The following is a 21,057-nucleotide window of genomic DNA, read 5'->3' as shown; positions in this document are numbered from 1 at the left end:
ACAGCATGGTATTGGCACAAAAACAGACACATAGACCAATGGAATAGAATAGAAACCCCAGAACTAGACCCACAAACGTATGGCCAACTAATCTTTGACAAAGCACGAAAGAACATCCAATGGAAAAAAGACAGTCTCTTTAACAAATGGTGCTGGGAGAACTGGACAGCAACATGCAGAAGGTTGAAACTAGACCACTTTCTCACACCATTCACAAAAATAAACTCAAAATGGATAAAGGACCTGAATGTGAGACAGGAAACCATCAAAACCCTAGAGGAGAAAGCAGGAAAAGACCTCTCTGACGTCAGCTGTAGCAATCTCCTACTCGACACATCTCCAAAGGCAAGGGAATTAAAAGCAAAAATGAATTACTGGGACCTTATGAAGATAAAAAGCTTCTGCACAGCAAGGGAAACAACTAACAAAACTAAAAGGCAACCAACGGAATGGGAAAAGATATTTGCAAATGACATATCGGACAAAGGGCTAGTATCCAAAATCTAGAAAGAGCTCACCAAACTCCACACCCGAAAAGCAAATAACCCAGTGAAGAAATGGGCAGAAAACATGAATAGACACTTCTCTAGAGAAGACATCCGGATGGCCAACAGGCACATGAAAAGATGCTCAACGTCGCTCCTTATCAGGGAAATACAAATCAAAACCACACTCAGCTATTACCTCATGCCAGTCAGAGTGGCCAAAATGAACAAATCAGGAGACTATAGATGCTGGAGAGGATGTGGAGAAACGGGAATCCTCTTGCACTGTTGGTGGGAATGCAAATTGGTGCAGCCACTCTGGAAAACAGTGTGGAGGTTCCTCAGAAAATTAAAAATAGACCTACCCTATGACCCAGCAATAGCACTGCTAGGAATTTACCCAAGGGATACAGGAGTACTGATGCATAGGGGCACTTGTACCCCAATGTTTATAACAGCCCTCTCAACAATAGCCAAATTGTGGAAAGAGCCTAAATGTCCATCAACTGATGAACGGATAAAGAAATTGCGGTTTATATACACAATGGAGTACTACAGGGCAATGAGAAAGAACAAAATATGGCCCTTTGTAGCAACGTGGATGGAACTGGAGAGTGTGATGCTAAGTGAAATAAGCCATACAGAGAAAGACCGATACCATATGGTTTCACTCTTATGTGGATCCTGAGAAATTTAACAGAAACCCATGGCGGGGGGGGGGGGGGGGGGAGGAAAAAAAAAAAAAAAGAGGTTGGAGTGGGAGAGAGCCAAAGCATAAAAGACTGTTAAAAACTGAGAACAAACTGAGGGTTGATGGGGGTGGGAGGGAGGGGAGGGTGGGTGATGGGTATTGAGGAGGGCACCTTTTGGGATGAGCACTGGGTGTTGTATGGAAACCAATTTGACAATAAATTTCATATATTGAAAAAAAAAAGAGCCATTATCCTAAGATGCTATGTTTGTAGACATTACAAAGAAACCAGAGATTTCAGTTTTCCCCTGCTTGCCTGAAAACAATTTCCTGTTTTCTATTTGTCTATTTTAGACAAATCCAAAGTGCCAGTTAATAAATCAAACTCAACAACCTGATGTTGATAAATTTTTATATGCACATATTTAAAAATTAGCTGCCAGTTATTTTTATTTAACCCATTCTTGCATGTAAATAATTCTAAAATAGCTAGGGGTATAGAAAATTCAGGAAGTTTCAGGAATTTAGGTTTAAGGTCCAGAGGGCTTAACTTTCTGTTGGGTATTTGTTCTCCAAGTCCACTTTTGGTTATGATTGAAAAGGGTAGTTAATTTGGTAAATAAATTAGGTGTAATTCCTATTGACTAATTAAGTGTTTATAAATATTTGACTTAGATATTCTGTGTATAGATAAACATGTCATTATGTTAATTCTAAGAATTAGCCTCAAAAAATCCAGAGAAATTTGGAATTTCAGAGGGAAGAACTACCTCTTAAAATCTTTAAAATAAAACAAGGATTTGGGCTGGAGAAAGTATGTCTAAAGACAGCACCATGAATTCTAAGAATATAAGGGCAAATTCTGTTTACTTTTTTCAAGTTTTTATTTAAATTCTAGTTGGTTACCATATATGGTAAAACTGGTTTCAGGTGTAGAAATTAGTGATTTATCACTTACATGTAACACCCAGTGACTCTCTTTAAATCAGTTAATTTGTGGCATTCCAGAAATGTTAGAAATTAATTAGATGATTTATTATTACTTATTGGCTTGTGGGTCAATTCCTTATTTAAATGAATCGATATACTGATGAACCTACAGCAATAATGATGCTTGAATGTTCCCCCAGGAACATTTAATGTTATGTACTCCCCATTAGGTGATGATTTAGAAACTGAAGAAATAGCATCACTGATTTTCTCACTACACATTTGATAGGACCTAATTTCTTAGGTAATCTTGAAATCTTCCCCTAAAATTAACTTTAAGTGAATTTTCCCCCCATTGTAGAGATTATATCTCCTCTCAGTTTCAAATGGTTTTCATATTCTATAAAATTTAAGGAAATTAGAGCTATTTTTATGCGTACTTAATTTAATAAATTAGAATCATAGATTTTGGTTAGAGGATAACATGAAGGCTATTTAATTCAGTCTCCTACTCAGTGTCCTGCCTTCTCTCCATCTCCAAAAGATGGCTGTCTGGTCTATGGATACATATACATATAAGAATTTTGTCCTTCAGGGCAGGTCATTTCCTTGTTAGAGCATCTCTAATTTTTATTATATAGTTCCCTATTTTCAACTTGAATAAGTTATCAACCAACTCTAGTTCTGTGTTCTGGAACATCACAAAGGAACTTATTTCCTCTGCCACCTGATATCTCTTCATATTACAAGTTTCTTATTCTTTGGTTTTAGAGTTATAAGTCCTACAATATTCTGAATATTCAATATTCTTTAAAAGTCCTTCACTCTACCTGTGATTTATTATATTTTTTTTCATTACCCCTCTCAAGATTGGGCCCCAAAATGTAGTGTTGTTTTCTTGTTATAAGAGGTCAGGTCAGAGTAAATGAGCTTTTTTCTTCTTTTTTAATTTTTTTAAAATAAAATTTTTAAAAATATTTATTTTGGGAAGAGAGAGAGACAGAGTGCAAGCAGAGGAGGGGCAGAGAGAGAGGGAGACACAGAATCTGAAGCAGGTTCCAGGCTCTGAGCTGTCAGCACAGAGCCCGACATGGGGCTTGAACTCCTGAACTGTGAGATCATGACCCGAGCTGAAGTCAGAAGCTTAACCAACTGAGCCACCCAGGAATACCCACAGTAAATGAGTTTCTGACCTGCTTTTATCTGTGCCCCTACAGAATCCATGACATTACTTTTATAAGAAATTTTATAAGATTGCCCATATCAAGCTTACAGTCAACTTAAATTTCTGGGTATTTTTAATATACATAACCATGAAGCTGGGTAGAACCCAAGAGAGTAGAACCTAACTCCATGAAATGTAACATGTGCTGGGCATCTAGCATCAAGTAAATGCTATCATTACTGTCATATTATTGTCACTATTACTACTGTCATCCAGCATTAATGCAGGTTTTTCCCAATTGATCTAAATACTGGATTTCACTTAAATTTATGTAATTCATTTTGACACATCTTAGCAATATGTTGAGGTCTTGTGGAGTTTTCTTTCTAATCTAATATATTTAGCTATTTTTAGCTACATGTGCATGAAGATATGGATCCTGAACAGGACAAGTTTATAGGACATAACCATATGGCAAACCACGAAAAATCCTACTGCTTAATAAATTAATCTATGCTATTAGGCTTGATCGTAAAATCCTGAACCTTCCTTGTTTTTCTGCCATTCAGCCCATACCTTTCCATCATTTCCATAAAGCTATCACAAGAGCTTTACCTTTGTTTATCACAAATATTACCCTGAGGTCAATATACACAATGTCTAGCATATCATGGCATATATTTTTTATCTTAACCTCTCTTGATAATGAACTATGTTGCATTTTTTTTTAGAAGCCTCTAGGTCAGTTTTCATATTTCTTACTAAGTTAACATGGACATCGCTTTTCTCACTTCATTTTGGAAAATAAACATGCAAATAAAGCAAATTGAGTTTTTAAGCTCAAATTGTTGAGCTTCACTTGACCTCTGTTTATGCTAATAAAAGAACTGTTTCCTTTGATTTCAGTTTAAATACAAACAAGGCTACCGCAAACAACTTGGCCACCATATTGGATTCCGGAGCCTGCAAGATGATCCAAAGCTTGTATTGTCCATGAATGTAGCCAAGATGCAGAGTGAAAGAGAATACAAGAAGGACTTTGAGAAGTGGAAGACCAAGTTCAGCAGCCCAGTGGACATGTTAGGAGTGGTGCTGGCCAAGAAATGCCAGGCCTTAGTCAGTGATGTGGACTACAGGAACCACCTGCATCAGTGGACATGCCTGCCTGACCAGAACGATGTTATTCAAGCTAAAAAAGTTTATCAACTACAGAGTGAGGTCAGTTTATTTTTAATTCAATAGCTTATATGTTGCCATTTGAGTAGCTATTTAGTCAGAGACAGAGAGTAAAAAGAGGAATTATTGTTGAATGTCTAAAGTGCATCTGTTTGTAATACATAGAATCACTTGAGTTGTAGGTCCAGATGAGGATGGGGTTTTGATGGAGTGCCTTGTATTTTCACAGAATCTGTATAAGTCTGACCTTGAGTGGCTGAGAGGCATAGGATGGAGTCCCCTGGGTTCTTTGGAGGCAGAAAAGAACAAACGGGCTTCAGAAATCATCAGTGAGAAGAAATACCGTCAGCCTCCAGACAGAAACAAGTTCACCAGCATTCCTGATGCCATGGACATAGTTCTGGCAAAGACAAATGCCAAAAATAGGAGTGATGTGAGTAACTCTTTAGAAATAAAGAGGAAAATTTATAGTACCTGGTACCTGGTACCTGGTAGGAGCTCAGTAACATTTGCTTAATTAATTAGTAGAATAGCATAGCATATCATACCGCATGGCACAACATAGCATAATGTTTAATACTTGGTTGCTTCATTTGAATTATCAACTACCCTGTACTGGATCATGTAAAATGAGTTAGTACCAATTTTTGTCACCTAAAGCTTTCTTTCTTATTTACTTGCCTTTTCTCTATTTATCCATCCATCCATCCATCCATTATGAAAATGAGAAAACTATTGAACATACTTTTTTTCTTTGAAATTTGAATGCATTAAAGACCTAGATTTTGTGTTGTTGTTGGGACAGAGTGCTGAGAGGGCAGTATATTGAGTACTTTGCACAAACGAAGTAGAACTGTTAAAAAGAGTGTATTTTCTGCCAGGTGATTATAATGCATCTTGTTAAGCTGAATCAAGACAAGAAGACATACACATATACATATGCATACACATATACACATATGTATACATATCATATGTGTGTGTATCCCATCTTCAAGTTATTTCCTTCGCCAGCACTGACACCAGTGTCTAACATGTAACTCTCAATATTTATTGAATAAAATAAATGAAAGATAGTAGTGTAGAGTAATTCAATGCCAAGAAGGGGAAAGATTACTCATCATTGTTCATTGAGAAGCATAACTCTGAAAATTACAGAAAGTTGAATTATGTGCACTGAGATTCTGGAACTGATAAGAAAATTTAAATTTATGTATAATAATTGGGTCTTAGAAGAATCTGAATACTTACAATATCTATATATTTTACACATACCATATAAGTGTTTATATAAAACTCATAACTAGTTTATAATAAGCATTTGATAAATTGTAGCTGCTCTTTTCCCAATCACCCCCTCACAGACTCACAATGTTTACACCCAAAATCTATAATAAATGCTAACCTGTTAGTTTTATTATAAATATTCAAGTTTTCATCTCTTCTCTCTGTTTTTATGATGGCAACTTGAATCCAGCAAGCTAATAAAGCAACAAATTTATGTAAAACATCTCCCCTTTTGGAATCCAAGTTTCTTTCTCTCCATGAAGCAGAGCTGTTTAGAGAGCTCTGAACTAATAAGGTGGCCAAGAGAAAAACCCTCAGTCATGAAGTTTATCAACATTAAGGTCTCACAACAGACCTCTTCAGCAGTGTGCCCTGGTTGTAGGAAGGCTAAGACACTGATCCCCTCAGGCCTCAGAAGAGGGCCACTTGATCCTTGAGCCTACTATCTGTCCTTTTGAATAGACCCATACTTCTATCTCCGTATAAACAAATATTAGCATTTTCTCTGTTTTTCAGGGATCAGGGCAGGGGTTGTGGTGAAAGTGACACATGCCATTGAGGAAATGGTCCCGTTTAGTGGTCCTCAGCCAGGTATATTTTTGTCCCACAAGGGACATTTGGCAATACCTAGAGACCGTTGCTGTTGTCACAACTTGAGGGTGGCATGCTACTGGCATCTAGTGGATAGAAGTCAGGGATGCTGCTAAACATTACAGAAATGTACAGAACAGCACGCCTGCAACCAGGAATCCTCCAGTATACAACACCAGTAGTGCTGAGGCTGAGAATCTCTGGTCTTAATCGGAAAGGTTAGCGCATAACCAGGATAAGCGTATGTGCAAATTCACAAGCCTTGCTTTGTTTTGGTCCTGAAGATCTTAATCAGCTTCTCTGGACTATGTAGTAAGCATGTTCCAGAAGGAGAAAAGTACCAGCTCCTGTACCCCACGCTGCATGCCTCAAGGGGAAATTGGCAAGTCCAAAAAACCAGTGAGAGTTCTAAAATTGTGTATATTGAAATAATTTCAAGTATACAGAAAAGTTGCAAAAATAGTACAAATAACATACATATATATAGTAAATACATAAATATGAATATAAATATAATTATGTATATATATGTATCTTCACCCCAGTTCTCCAATTGTTAGCATTTATCACATTTGCGTCCCCCCCACTTTCCCTCCTTATTTTTCTTTCATAAATATGTAAGTTGCTTTATGATGCCTCTCTATCCCTAACTATTTCAGTGTGCATTTCCTGAAAACGAGAACATTTCTCTCACCTAACCACAGTGCGGCGATCAAAATCAGGAAATTAATGTTGAAACAATACTAGTCTATAGAACTTATTCAATTTTACCACGGATGTCCTTTACACAAAATAAGAACTATTTTCTGACCCAGGGTTCAATCCAAGATCACACACTAAATTTGCTTGTGCTATCTGTAGTCTCCTGTCATCTGGACTGGCTCTTCACTATTCCTTTGCCTTCTAAATCCCTGACATTGGAGAAGAGCATGGGCCAGTCATTTTGTAGAATCTCCCTCATTTGGGTCTGTCTGTTGTTTCCTCATGATTACATTCATGCTTTGTACTTAGCAGGACAACACATGTGGTATCTTCCTCCATGTGTCATATCCAGTGATACAAGATACCAGTCTGTCCCATTACTGATCATTTTAATTTTGGTCATTTGGTTAAAATGGTGTTACGAGGTTTCTCCACTGTGAAATTACCATTTTATCTTCTGGAATTGATAAGTATCTTGGAGGAGATTTCTCTGACAATGTAGGCATCCTGTTTTTCATCAAAATTTTACTCCCTTGTGTTAGAGATTTTTGTTTGAGTTCCCTTGTCTTCTGTTGAAGGAAGAGGATGGCTCTGGGACATGTAAGAGATTTTGGATAAATTCCATACCAAATTCTCTTGGGATCCTAATCCCCCCAGATTATTATAAGGTATAACCATAAATAATAAAACATAGAGAATGCAATTCCCTAATTTCTAGATATACCTTGAATACATCTTCTTTTGAGAAGGGAAGGGCTATTTCCCAATTAAACATCGAAGGAGACTTTTATAATCAGATGGAGAATTTCTGCTTTATTTGACGATCTTGGCAAAGACTCTGATTACTTGGGTTGATTTCTAATGGGCAGGGTTATTTGTAAATTTGAAAAGGTAATCCATACTTTATATTTTGAAAGGCAGTTATTCCCCAGACAAATAAAAAAATACTGTACCTATTTTCTGCTTATGCTGTCAGTTAAAATGCTTAATTCAGATGAATTTAGTAATCCTGTTTAAAGTTAACGATGTCATTGACTAATCTAACAAAACTGCTGAAAATCTCTTATTTCACATTTTAGAGACTTTATAGAGAAGCTTGGGACAAGGACAAGACTCAAATCCACATCATGCCTGATACACCTGACATTATTCTGGCTAAAGCAAACTTAATCAATACAAGTGATGTAAGTTTCCAAATTCAGCATGTATTTCCAGAAAGATCATTTTAATTTTTTTTAATATTTATTTTATTTCTCAGAGAGTGAGCGAGAATGAGTGGGGGAGGGGCAGAGAGAGAGGAAGACCCAGAATGCAAAGCAGGCTCTGAGCTGTCAGCACAGAGTCCAACGTGGGGCACGAACCCATGAACCGTGAGATCATGCCCTGAGCCGAAGTTGGACACTTAACCTACTGAGCCACCCAGGCGCCCCCAGAAAGCTAGTTTTAATTGCTTCTAAGGCATTGAATTTATATGGAAGTAAATTTGAATGTCTGAATCATTTTAATTAATAAACTACAAGTGACTTAGATTTCTTATTTAGTGGCTTTTAACTTGAATATCTAATTGGTACTCCCTGTCTCAGGCAGAGTTGAGGGTGTGTGCTCTCTGTTCCTTATAGTCCTTTATTACACATATGATCATAATGTAATGGTTTATATTGCTCTCCCATATGTGGACAGGTATTTCTCAGAGTCAGAGACAATTTGTGTTGTTGGTATTGGGCCTGCATTGTTTAGCTAGTATAGTCCCAACACACATGAAATTTCAAATGAACAAGCATTTAAAAACCATGTAGGAGAATTCTGTTTTTATTTTTATCATCATCATAGCATGATCTCCAGAAATCTGTAGGTGTAAAAATTAAATATTTTAAAGACAAATTCTAAACTCTAATAGAAAGACTTTAACATTAAATAATGTTTTAGAATAATGCCACAGATCACTGAAATATAAACACATTCCAAGATCAATAGGCATTTTAAACAATCTGGTTTCTGGATAAAATGCATTAAATTCTCACTTGTTTCATTATGTAACAAATCTGGAGAAACAAATTGTTTCACTTATACTTTTTAAATTCAACATTTAAAGTTTCCTCCCCAAAATCTTAGATTTAAAAAATTATGAAGGATTTTGTTTCCTACCTACAGATGCGGATCCTGCTATGGGCAGCCCTATGTTGTAAAATAGACTATATTTTACAATGTCGTAGCTACATGAAAGAGACAGCCCATCAGGCGTAATTTTTCCCCACTAAAAGCATTGCTCTTTTCTAACAAAAACTTCTAATGAAACACTCCAAGGTAATTGGAAAATGGCACCTAAATGATGTTTTATTTCCTTTCTCTATCAATTTGCTTCTGCCTCATACACTGAAGTATTTGGGAAGAGCTGAGATTTAATTTTGTTGATCTGGGTAATTGAAGAGCTTTAAAGTTTAAAATAGGATCTGTAGCAATCAATGGGCATAATTTCCAATTACATTGGCATATTCTAGAGCAGATACTATTGTCGGGGATTCTTAAAATATTTAGCATGTTGCATTCATTCTGCTATAGTTGTTTATGGAAAACAGTTTTTCTCAAAGTGATTTTCATCTCTTAACAGAAACTCTACCGAATGGGTTATGAGGAGTTGAAGAAAAAAGGTTACGATCTTCCCCTTGATGCCATACCAATCAAAGCAGCAAAAGCTTCTCGAGAAATTGCCAGTGAAGTAAGACTTTATCCCCTGTTTATACTGATTTGATTGCAACTTATCACTTTAAAGCATTCTCGCTTTAATTTTAAATTGAACAGAATCTTCCAAGGAGTAACAAATTAAAGCAGAGTAAAATGATCCCAGAGAGGTAGGGTGGGATGAAGATAAACTCAAGGTATTTGTAGCTGGAATTTGTGTGAAGTTTATTATAAATGAAACTTGTAGCGTGAGTTAGCATTTAATATTTCTCATCAAAAAACTTAAACCTGTGGTTCTCTAGGCTTTGTGAAATATTGGGAGTTAATGTGCTTTGTAATTGCAACATAAGTTAATCTTGAAAGGTTCAAGACCTATCTTTTTCCTCTAGTATAAGTACAAGGAAGGCTTTCGCAAGCAGCTTGGCCACCACATCGGAGCCCGGGACATTAAAGATGACCCTAAGATGATGTGGTCCATGCACGTGGCCAAGATCCAGAGTGACAGAGAATACAAGAAGGACTTTGAGAAGTGGAAGACCAAGTTCAGCAGCCCAGTGGACATGCTGGGCTTGGTGCTGGCCAAGAAGTGCCAGACCTTGGTCAGCGATGTGGACTATAAGAATTACCTACATCAGTGGACATGCCTGCCTGACCAAAATGATGTCACCCATGCTCGGCAGGCCTATGACCTCCAGAGTGATGTGAGTCCAAGATTTTCCTTTGACCAACTAAAAACCGTGGCCGCTTTCCTAAGAATCAAATTTTCCCTAAAGTAAGGGGAGTTGAATTTACACAACTGAGTTCTATATCCCTAGATTAATGCCCACACCCTATCCAATCCCCAAACATCTGGAGGCACCATTACCCCACAGAGAAAGAGCTGGCAGAGCCCCCATTGCTTTGGTTAAAGACTCTGGTATGTTGATCTAGAAGATTTGGATCATTCTTTTTGTGCTGCCATTTTAGATGTTTTCCAAAATATGCTTCTAATCTGAATATTCCATCGATTCATAAGACATACCAAAATTTATAAATGTCCCAAGCATTCAAGCATGAAAATGTATAGTAAAATATAATACATAATTTTATTTCTTTAGGGGCATATAATTATGCTTTACTGGTTTGTCACTTATAATTTCAGAATTTGTACAAGGCTGACCTTCAGTGGCTAAGAGGCATTGGCTGGTTACCCAGTGGTTCTCTTGAGGATGAGAAGAACAAGAGAGCTTCCCAGATTTTGAGTGATCATGTTTACCGCCAGCATCCAGATAAATTCAAGTTTTCTAGCCTTATGGACTCCATCCCAATGGTTTTGGCAAAAAACAATGCTATTACCATGAACCATGTAAGTCTTTTCTTCACTTAAAGGGGGTATTAGTGTGTGTGTGTGTGTGTGTGTGTGTGTGTGTGTGTGTAAACATGGTAATCTGTTTCTATAAAAGGAAAACCATATTTAATTCTTTTGCTTCATATTAAAGTGGTATTTAAGTACTGTATGCTTCTTACTGATATGAGACATCTAGGCCTAAAGGTGTCACAAATACAGGGGTGCCCAGGTGGCTCAGTTGGTTAAACATCTGATTCTTAATTTCAGTTCAGGTCAATATCATGATCTCACCATGTGTTGGTTCAAGCCCCGTGTCAAGCACTCTGATGACAGTGCAGAGCCTGCTTGGAATTCTCCCTTTCCTTCTCTCTCTGCCCCTTCCCCACTCATTCTCTCTCTCTCTCAATAATTAAACATTAAAAAACTTTTTTTTCTAAAATACCAACTCACAGAGTAGACTGTCTTTACTCTCATTAAGAACGAGATTTTTTTAATTTATCTATTCATTACTAGCCTGTACTAGTCACATCTTTTTTGTTTGTTTTAGCGCCTCTATACAGAAGCTTGGGATAAAGATAAAACCACTGTCCACATTATGCCAGATACCCCTGAAGTTTTACTAGCTAAACAAAACAAAATAAATTATAGTGAGGTAAGTAATATATTCATGGTACGTGATGTATTTTGCTTATGCTGCACTTTACGAATCAAACCTATGATGATCTATGTCTTTTTCAGAAACTATATAAACTTGGCCTAGAAGAAGCCAAGAGGAAAGGCTATGATATGCGATTGGATGCCATTCCCATCAGGGCAGCCAAGGCCTCCAGAGACATTGCAAGTGAAGTAAGTGCACCTGAAAATTTCTTTGCCTTGGCTTTGGCTCAAAGATTGCTTTCTCTCTCCTGGTTATATAGTAGGGCAAGTAAGCTATGAGGTTAAAGTTCTTGCTAACAGTCTTTTTTCTAAGTAAATAGTTTTTAATAATGGTAGTAAAATTGTCAACACAAAGGTATGATTGAGTCCATAGATGTATTTCAAAATATTGTCCATTTCCTGCTGAATTAAAGCATTAGATACTTGACTATAGTTAGACATCCTTTGGGCTTTTCCACCTGATATATTCTTATATACAATTGAACTCATTGTAGGATTCCTTCAGGAAAAAAACACATGCCTTATGAACCAGTGAACCTACAAGGGCTGAGGGAATGGGACACATTATTCATAGTCCATCCACACGTACCATATGTTTATTTCTGTGTCCAGTGACTGGTTGCCAATATTTATTTTAAGTGATGGCTTGGCTCACGTTTCTAGAAATGTTTATCCTTCTATTTCATTAGTCTATAAAGTCAAAAATATTTTCTTTATTTCCAAAATATGGGAAGGTAACCATCATAATTTAAAAATAAGTGTTCAATAATCAGAGAAAGGTTAAAAGTATTAACATATACCAACATAATGTAATACCTGCTGCCATTAAAATTCATGTTTGTAGAGAATATTTAATGACACAGAGGAATGCTTATGCAATAAATGAAAAAAGCAGGTATATACAATATGACTCCTATTCAGTTTTACTCTCTGTCATACACCCACCCGCCCACCCACCCACCCACACACACACTACAAAAAGCAGTTTTATAATGGTTTTCACTGAGTGGTAGAATAATGTCTTTGTTTTCTTTTTTTGTGTACATATATGTATTCTTTATTTTCTAAACGGTTTACAAAGTGCATGTATGTATATGTTCAAGAGGAAATCATTATATTTTTAATGAACAGGAAAATTGGGGCCTAGTAATTGCTTTTTACTAAAAGCTAAAATAGTTGACTGTCTGTATTTCTTCTTCTAGTTCAAGTACAAAGAAGGCTATCGTAAGCAGCTTGGCCATCACATTGGTGCCCGAGCAATACATGATGACCCCAAGATGATGTGGTCCATGCATGTGGCCAAGATCCAGAGTGACAGGGAGTACAAGAAGGACTTTGAGAAGTGGAAGACCAAGTTCAGCAGCCCAGTGGACATGTTGGGGGTGGTTCTGGCCAAGAAGTGCCAGACCTTAGTCAGTGACATAGACTATAAGAACTACCTGCACGAGTGGACATGCCTGCCTGACCAGAATGATGTCATCCACGCTCGGCGGGCCTATGATCTCCAGAGTGATGTTAGTATCTGAGAATCATAATGATATGCAAAGGTAGGAAATCAGTGAATTAACACCCCTTGGAGAAGGTAGCAATAGGTGGAACCAAGCTTACCAGCTCCTGCAAGGCAGGAATAGCATTTCTTCTTTCCTTGTGAGTATTAATTATTTAACCTTCCAGACCAAAAAGGAGTATTGTCTGATATGCTGCCTGTCCATTAAACTGTATTTTCAAGAGTATTCTTTATTTCATATCGTTTAGATGAAAATGTTTTCCCAATGCAAAGATAAAATTTTACTGACTATTTTGTGTCAACAGAATATGTACAAGTCGGATCTCCAATGGCTGAGAGGCATCGGCTGGGTTCCTATTGGCTCTTTGGATGTGGAAAAATGCAAAAGGGCATCTGAAATTTTGAGTGATAAAGTCTATCGCCAGCCTCCAGACAGATTCAAATTTACCAGTGTGACTGATTCTTTGGAACAAGTGTTAGCCAAGAATAATGCCATTACCATGAACAAGGTGAGGCTTCAAATTCAGAGAACCAACGCAGGACTCCTGACAGCAAAATCGAAGAAAAAGAAATATAATCAAGAAAAGAAAGAAAGCATTTATCAACAAAAGACTATCTATCTATCTATCCATCTGTATCTATTTATCTGATATATGTGTCATTTATATTTAGTATTTACTTCAGTAATTTATGGTTTTGAGAAAAAGACATTTTTATGGAAGATCATCTTTGCATAAAAGATATTCTCAATTTCCTTTTGTTAACATACATTTCAGATTATCATAAGGCACTCAAACATCTGTTCTATGAACTGATTACTTGAAGATGTATCTACCATACATAATGTGTATAAAATGTATAACCTTTTGTTATTTTTGTTTATAAAGTTCTTGTGCCCCTGAAATTCTTATTAACTACACACTGAATTTTTTTCCTGATGACATTACATATTTTCTTTGATAGCGTTTATACACGGAAGCCTGGGACAAAGACAAGACCCAGATCCACATCATGCCAGACACACCAGAAATTATGTTGGCAAGGATGAACAAAATCAACTACAGTGAGGTACGAGCAGATACTAATTCTATGAAGTTTGCATGCGATTTCTGATTTCAGTTAATCTGTCCAAGGTGATGTAATACTAAATAACAATTGTATAAAGAATCTTTTTTCTTGCTTGGTGTGAATAGCAACTCCTGCATTTTTGAATCCTCATCCTAAACATCAAACTTCAAGTAATGCAAATGATCCCTTACAAAGTGACAATAATAAGAACTAATGATTTAAGCAGTAACCATAAGAAAAATCAAAACTTTTTCTTTTATTAATTTGTTTAAATTGGGAAATTAGCAATAGATTGTACATTTATCTCCTCCTAATGCTGTATCACTGTGCTATATCTATCTTCCATATATGATTTCCTTTTTCCAAATTGTGGTTTAAAGGCAAAATTTAAGATTTTGAATGTATAAAATTAAGTCAGGAACTAAAATTACAGTATTATCAAATAATACTGAGAGAAAGAAACAGAAACAGGGGATCTGCCAGGGTATATATCAGCGAGTCCATTTCCTTTCCACCCTCTGTGAGCATGGGGCCATGTACCTTCATGTCAGAACCACAGATGTTTAACCCAAGAGGTCAGCTCCTCTTCTACTACAAGAGTCCCCACCCAACAGGTTGTCATCCTGCCTTTGCTTAAGTGTTGTTAGTGACAAGGAATTTATCTCCTAAATCAGCCCGTTCATTCTGGAAAATTCCATTAGAAGATGCTTGTAATGTACTGAGTCAAAGATTTCTCTCTGCTGACTTCTGTAGTCTTCTGAGGCTGTGCAAAACCAATCTCTGCCAACTCCACAGAGATGAGGATAGCTACTCTGGTGCCTCCCCTGCCACCTCACCCCAAGTTCTCTTTCTCATCCAAACATCCACAGCTCCTGGGCATTCCTCACATGACACTCCTGCTAGAATGTGACCCTCCAAACCAAACAAAATCCTGCAAGTATAGAATATAGTTGACATCATATTGCCTCTTACGGACGTTTGGCCTCCATTTCTGCGCCCTGTGCCTCAGGGCACATTGGCAGCAATATCACTGCCAGGGCACATGGAACTTGGATCGACTGAAACCCTAAGACATTTTGCATGGGCTTAAGCTAGGTTTCCTCTAGCCTGAATTTACACATTTGGCAACTTAAATTCAGTTGAAAATCAGTTCAAAGATTAACATTTATCTCTGTGCAATTTCTTCTTCTTAGATTAAGCCTATTGGTTTAAGCCCGTGGAGATTGTTGTGAATCTGATTTTTCTGTCAGCTGATGTATGAGTTATTTCTCCCAGCTTTGTGCTACCAGCAAAGAAAATATTGTTTATTTGAAAACATAAGTCAACAATATATTACTCTTCTGCATGACATAAGTTAGAGGATTTAGCTAGATGAGCCACCCTCTTAATTCATTTTATTTTGGGAAGTGCAAACTATAATTTTAGCACTTACGTAACTAACTCTCAATTGTCACCAGAAACGAAAAACATCCAGTCCTACTTGCAAAGCAAAAAGGAGTGAATTTTTTAGCAAAACCTATGATATAAGTCCTGTATTGTTACAGGAAAGCATGTATTGCATGTGTTAGAATCTCAGGAGACAAAGAGCCTCTGTAACTAGCCACTCAGCATTTCTGGAATTCTGGACTCTGTCTTTGCTGCAAAAGTTCAGAGATGCTGTAGTGTTGCTGTTGGTTAGAAGAGTTACCTAAGGAGAACGCCCTGAACTGAATGCCTAACCTGCCTGATCTGCTTTCTCGGGCTTTTCTCTCTCAGCTTAGTTCGATTCTTTTGTAATTTTTATCTCATTGAGGATAGGAAGACAAAATGCAGATTTGATTACGTCACTCTCCCTCAAAGTTTGTTGATGGTTTCCTATTTCCTATGTAATTAAGCACAAACTTATTTTAGCACCAAGCCTTCAGTCCAACTCCAGATTCTTTTCAGTCCTCTCTTGTACTTGTCCCTGGCACTGCTCCCCCCGCCTTCCTTTGACACCCCTGCACCATCACTTCCTTGTGCTTTGATTCATGCAACTCCCTCTGCCCCTGACTCCCATTCCAGTCTACTGAAATCATACTCATCACTCAAGGTCCAATGCAAAGATCAATCCCACTGCAGGAACTTTCCTGATTCTTAATTTAGGATTAATTACTCCTTCCTGGAGCTCTTTGCTAATAATATGGTTAAATCACCTCTATTGGTAGCCTCCTCTGTGGGTTATCAGTCTTTCCATAACTTCCCCCTGCAACCCTGATGATGGGAGAGGCCTCATACTCATCTTTGATTCCCAAGCACCCAGCACATTCACAGCACACAGTTGGGGCACAATAGGTGTAGAGTGAATTAATTTCCATGATCAAGTCTTTGCCTCTTATCCACATTTTGCCACCTTAAGCCCATGAGTTTCAGCTTAATTTTTTAGATCTCTTCAAACCTGATTCATGAGGGGGTTCCTGGGTGGCTCAGTTGGTTAAGCGTCAGACTCTGGCTTCAGCTCAGGTCATGATTTCATGGTTTCGTAACTTCAAGCCCCACATCGGGCTCCATGCTGACTGCAGAGCCTGCATGAGATTCTCTTCTCCCTCTCTCTCTGCCCCTCACTGACTCATGCTGTCTCTGTCTCTCTCAAAATAAATAAACTTAAAAAAAAAACCTGATTCATGGTTGTAACAAAAAATTTTGAAACACTGGGTAATATTTATGTTTCATTAACTCAAGATAAGTTTTAAAATACAAAACAAAGCTGCAGTGTTCTATATACGTATCATTTTTAAGTCTTTAGCAAACAGTGCAAAGGCTTAGACCTCTCAGAATAAGATTATTATAGGCACCTAGCTGTGTAGAACTTAGTGAATTATTTTAGGCCCCTGTCAGTTTTTGGATATGAAAGTCAACATCTAACTGATGTATAATTATATATTTTTTTGCCCAAATTTAGAGTCTGTATAAACTCGCCCATGAAGAAGCAAAGAAGAAAGGCTATGACCTGCGAAGTGATGCCATCCCAATTGTGGCGGCCAAGGCCTCCAGGGACATCGCCAGTGATGTGAGTTTCAGTGTTGCCCCAAGTATATAATCAGTCTGAAGTGACACTTATACTGAACTAAATCTTCAAAAAGAACTTTCCTCACCCTTTGGAAATATGTCCTAATGTATTCATATGGGCTTTTCAAAAACCTGGTTTTGAAGGAAGTGAAAAATTCGATGTTCAAAAAGCAGTTTATAATTTTTAGGATACAGTATGTTCAATGAAAACTGACCCACCAAAATCAGAGAAAGATCCATTCATGGAAATTATTAGAGTACAGCTGCAAGCTTGGAGATCTAAAAATTAACGCCGTGCTTATGGAAAGTATAACTCATAAACTTAAGTACTCCCAGTGAGAATCAGATCCTGTCTTTGTATAACATTTTAATATATAATATTCACAAAATTCATATGACACTTGACTTTATAATTCACCCTTCTAAGATTGAAAAAGAAGGCAGTTGATCTATACCAGAGGTGATTACTAGCCCAAGCTTGCACCCTTAATAACAGCTCCTGGCTGTCTAGCACAGGTTGAATAAAACCATCAACCTTTCATGGTGCCTCAGGAGATTCTTGAGGAACAGACCACTGCTCTAAATATCAAGGCCTACTATTTTGGAATATGATAATTCGCTGCCCATGATGTTGGGTTAGTGACTCCCTTTAGTGTAGGTATGTTGGACTGCACCCACAAATGGATTTATGTCAACCACAATAACAGGAATAACTAGGAAGTTTTGAGAATTCTATGTGAAGAGCTTGACATGCATTATCTTACTTACACTTCATAACTATCCTAGGATGTAAGCATTGTCATTATCCCTGTTTTGTGGGTTGCTTAAGCCACTTGTCTAAAATCAAACTCCTTGTAGGTGGTAGAGTTGAAACTCCAGACAACCTCATTACTTCCTGTTGTACCATATCGCCTCCTGCTGACCCATCTATACTTTCTTACTTAGCTATCTTTGAGGCTAGAGGCATGTGTTTTGAATAACTGGCTCAGATCCCAGGACAACATCATTGGACTTGGAATAGTAAAAACATTCTTGGCCCATGTGGGGGTAGAACCCATGCATTTTCTGAAGCATGCTCTAACCAGTTGGACTGCTATATCAGCTTTACTAGTATAATAATACTAGTATTATATTAGTACACTAATGGTATACTGTTACTTTATGATAGTATAGTAAGTAACTAGTATACTAATACTAAACTAGGTCCTTGACATAGAGTACTTCATCCTTCTAGGAACCAGGTACCCATTCTATGACTTATTATGCACACCATGTTACCAAGTGCGACTCTTTCCTGACATACTTTTAGTGCCTAAAATTCATTTCTCCAAGTTCCCTTATTCAAATGGCCTTTCCCCCTGTGAGCACTACCTGCCTCAAGAATCATTCCTTATTACCAAGCCATAGGTGATTTTGAATATGCACTGCAATTATACAGATTCCATCTATTTTCTTAGCTCTACAAGCTTCAAGCATAAAGGTCAGGATAGCAGCTTGAGTTAGTGCTTATTAGAAAAAGTCAACTTATAATTTTGACATAAGCAAGGTGATTTTGTACAGACTTTTGACCTTCAAGGGCTTATGATAAAAACCTCATTTGTGTGTTTTTGTCTCAGTACAAATACAAAGATGGTTATCGCAAGCAACTAGGCCACCACATTGGAGCCCGAGACATCAAAGATGACCCCAAGATGATGTGGTCCATGCATGTGGCCAAGATCCAGAGTGACAGGGAATACAAGAAGGACTTTGAGAAGTGGAAGACCAAGTTCAGCAGCCCAGTGGACATGTTGGGGGTGGTCCTGGCCAAGAAGTGCCAGACCTTAGTCAGCGATGTGGACTATAAGAACTACCTGCACGAGTGGACATGCCTGCCTGACCAGAACGACGTCATCCATGCTCGGCGGGCCTATGACCTCCAGAGTGACGTGAGTACAGCATCTATAAAAGAGCTGTGTTCAGCTATATAAAGTTATCCTTTATATGCAACCCATTGGCATACTTAAGCTAGGACTTATTGATCAGTGAATGAGATTTGAATCAGTGTATAGTTTTATTGCTTTATTATGTGTACATTTAATAGGCTTTATAAGGAAGGGAAGTTTACAAACTGGATTTGGTCTTTTAAAAACAAAACTGGAATTAAGCAATGTTCAGAGTCCACCAGGTGGAGACATTTTCTTTTATTCTTTTAAGGGGGTAGAAACAACACATTTTTATTAAAAAAAAATACTCAATTTTTTTAGCTTCTTTGCAAACCAGATAAGGTTATAATTAGTAGAATTCTAATGCCTGTTACAGTGCTAATTGTTATTATTATGAAACAAAAGAAGTTGCTGTATTTGTAAGCTATTGGATCAGTTCACTGACATTTTCTTCTCTTAGCACAGCTCTCTGTAGAGGGGTCACATGGTAGCTAGTGCTGCTGCTTTTAATATCAAATCTGGGTGTGAAAAGCACGTTTCCTACAGCACATAGTTTACAAATGTTTGAAGCTTAAAGAAATTCTTTAAGCATTAGAGGATTTTGGAAAATAAAGTTAATTTTTAATTTATTTTATATCTATGTTTAATTATTTTAATTAAATTAATTTTTAAAATTAATTGGCCATTACTAAAAACTGTACAGCCCACCTGTGAAAATGCCCACATCTGTTCTGTAGTTTTTGACATACAGAACCCTGTGTTTTGCAATTGTGTCTGAAAAGAAAAGCTTTGCCTGCACATGAGTTAAAATGGTTAATGCCACCCATGGAGTTGACAGCATTGACAGACTGCTTACATCTATTTGCTGAGTGCCTTTTCAAAATCAATTTCCCCCACACTGTGATGGGGCCTTAATGGTTATTTGAAAGTTAACAGTCATTGGAAAGTTAAAAAGCACTCCAGAGGTATACAATGTTATTGCTTTCATTCTTGCTGTTGTTATTTAGGGGGCAATCCACATAGTAATCCATTAGGCCAATTCCAATAGGCTTTTTGTGTAGACTGCAAAATATCAGTCTGTATTTTCTTAGTTGCTGTTATGGGTAAAATCCTTCAAATGAGCTGGGCAAAGGTCCAATTCCTTTGCTGTGAAGTAGTTAATACTTAATGGGTTAACAAAAATCCTTAGCAGAGAAATGATGTAAAATAAATTGAGAGAGGGATGCTTGGGTGGCTCAGTCAGTTAAGATACTAGCTCTTGATTAAAGCTCAGGTCATGATCTCACGATTCAGGAGTTCAAGCCCCACATTGGGCTCTGTGCTGTGAGCTCAGAGAATGCTTGGGATTCTCTGTCTCCCTCTCTCTCTGCCCCTCCCCCCCCCAAAAATAAATAAACTTAAAAAGAACACAGATTTTTGTTTAAAAACAACAAATCAAGAGAGAAAGGTATGGAAAGACAACTCTGGAAAGAAGTCCATCTTCTTTTTTTAAAAATTTTTAATGTTTATTTTTTAGAGAGAGAGAAAATGAGTGGGGCAGGGGAAGAGAGAGAGGGGGACAGGGGATCCAAAGTGTGCTCCATGCTGACAGCAGAGAGCCCAATGCAGGGCTCAAACGCACGAACCGTGAGATCATGACCTGAGTCAAAGTTGGATGTTTAATCAACTGAGCCACCCAGGCACCCCAAGAAGTCCACCTTCTTGTCCTGAGAACTTGGTGGAAAGAATCTGGGGCCTTGGACCAATGAAATGATCAACAATTGCCCTGAGCTTCAGACAGTGTTAAAGCCATGAATTTCTGCCTCAATGTATCAGGGGCTCTACATCATTATTATATATT

The 21,057-nt window shown here is 37.6% G+C and overlaps 1 protein-coding gene across 27 annotated transcripts in view; it reads left to right on the top strand.

Annotated features, from left to right (window-relative positions):
• Positions 1–21,057, top strand: part of NEB (nebulin) — a 214,535-nt gene that overhangs the window by 69,370 nt on the left and 124,108 nt on the right. For 24 of the 27 annotated variants that reach the window (XM_086718585.1, XM_086718582.1, XM_086718567.1 and 21 more), the window contains 13 exons: positions 4,178–4,489; positions 4,677–4,880; positions 8,107–8,211; positions 9,636–9,743; positions 10,096–10,407; positions 10,848–11,051; positions 11,581–11,685; positions 11,772–11,879; positions 12,893–13,204; positions 13,503–13,706; positions 14,161–14,265; positions 17,186–17,293; positions 18,909–19,220. In XM_086718585.1, coding sequence (XP_086574711.1) covers positions 4,178–4,489; positions 4,677–4,880; positions 8,107–8,211; positions 9,636–9,743; positions 10,096–10,407; positions 10,848–11,051; positions 11,581–11,685; positions 11,772–11,879; positions 12,893–13,204; positions 13,503–13,706; positions 14,161–14,265; positions 17,186–17,293; positions 18,909–19,220 — 2,499 coding nt within the window. The remainder of the gene's footprint in view (positions 1–4,177; positions 4,490–4,676; positions 4,881–8,106; positions 8,212–9,635; positions 9,744–10,095; positions 10,408–10,847; positions 11,052–11,580; positions 11,686–11,771; positions 11,880–12,892; positions 13,205–13,502; positions 13,707–14,160; positions 14,266–17,185; positions 17,294–18,908; positions 19,221–21,057) is intronic. The other 3 variants (XM_086718583.1, XM_086718584.1, XM_086718590.1) reach the window with 3 other exon arrangements.

Source organism: Puma concolor, chromosome C1, assembly GCF_028749965.1.
Source record: "Puma concolor isolate L17-30 chromosome C1, mPumCon1.1.hap2, whole genome shotgun sequence".
Taxonomy (NCBI): domain Eukaryota; kingdom Metazoa; phylum Chordata; class Mammalia; order Carnivora; family Felidae; genus Puma; species Puma concolor.
Note: the sequence above shows the minus strand (reverse complement) of the source record. Positions and strands in the feature narration are given on the sequence as shown.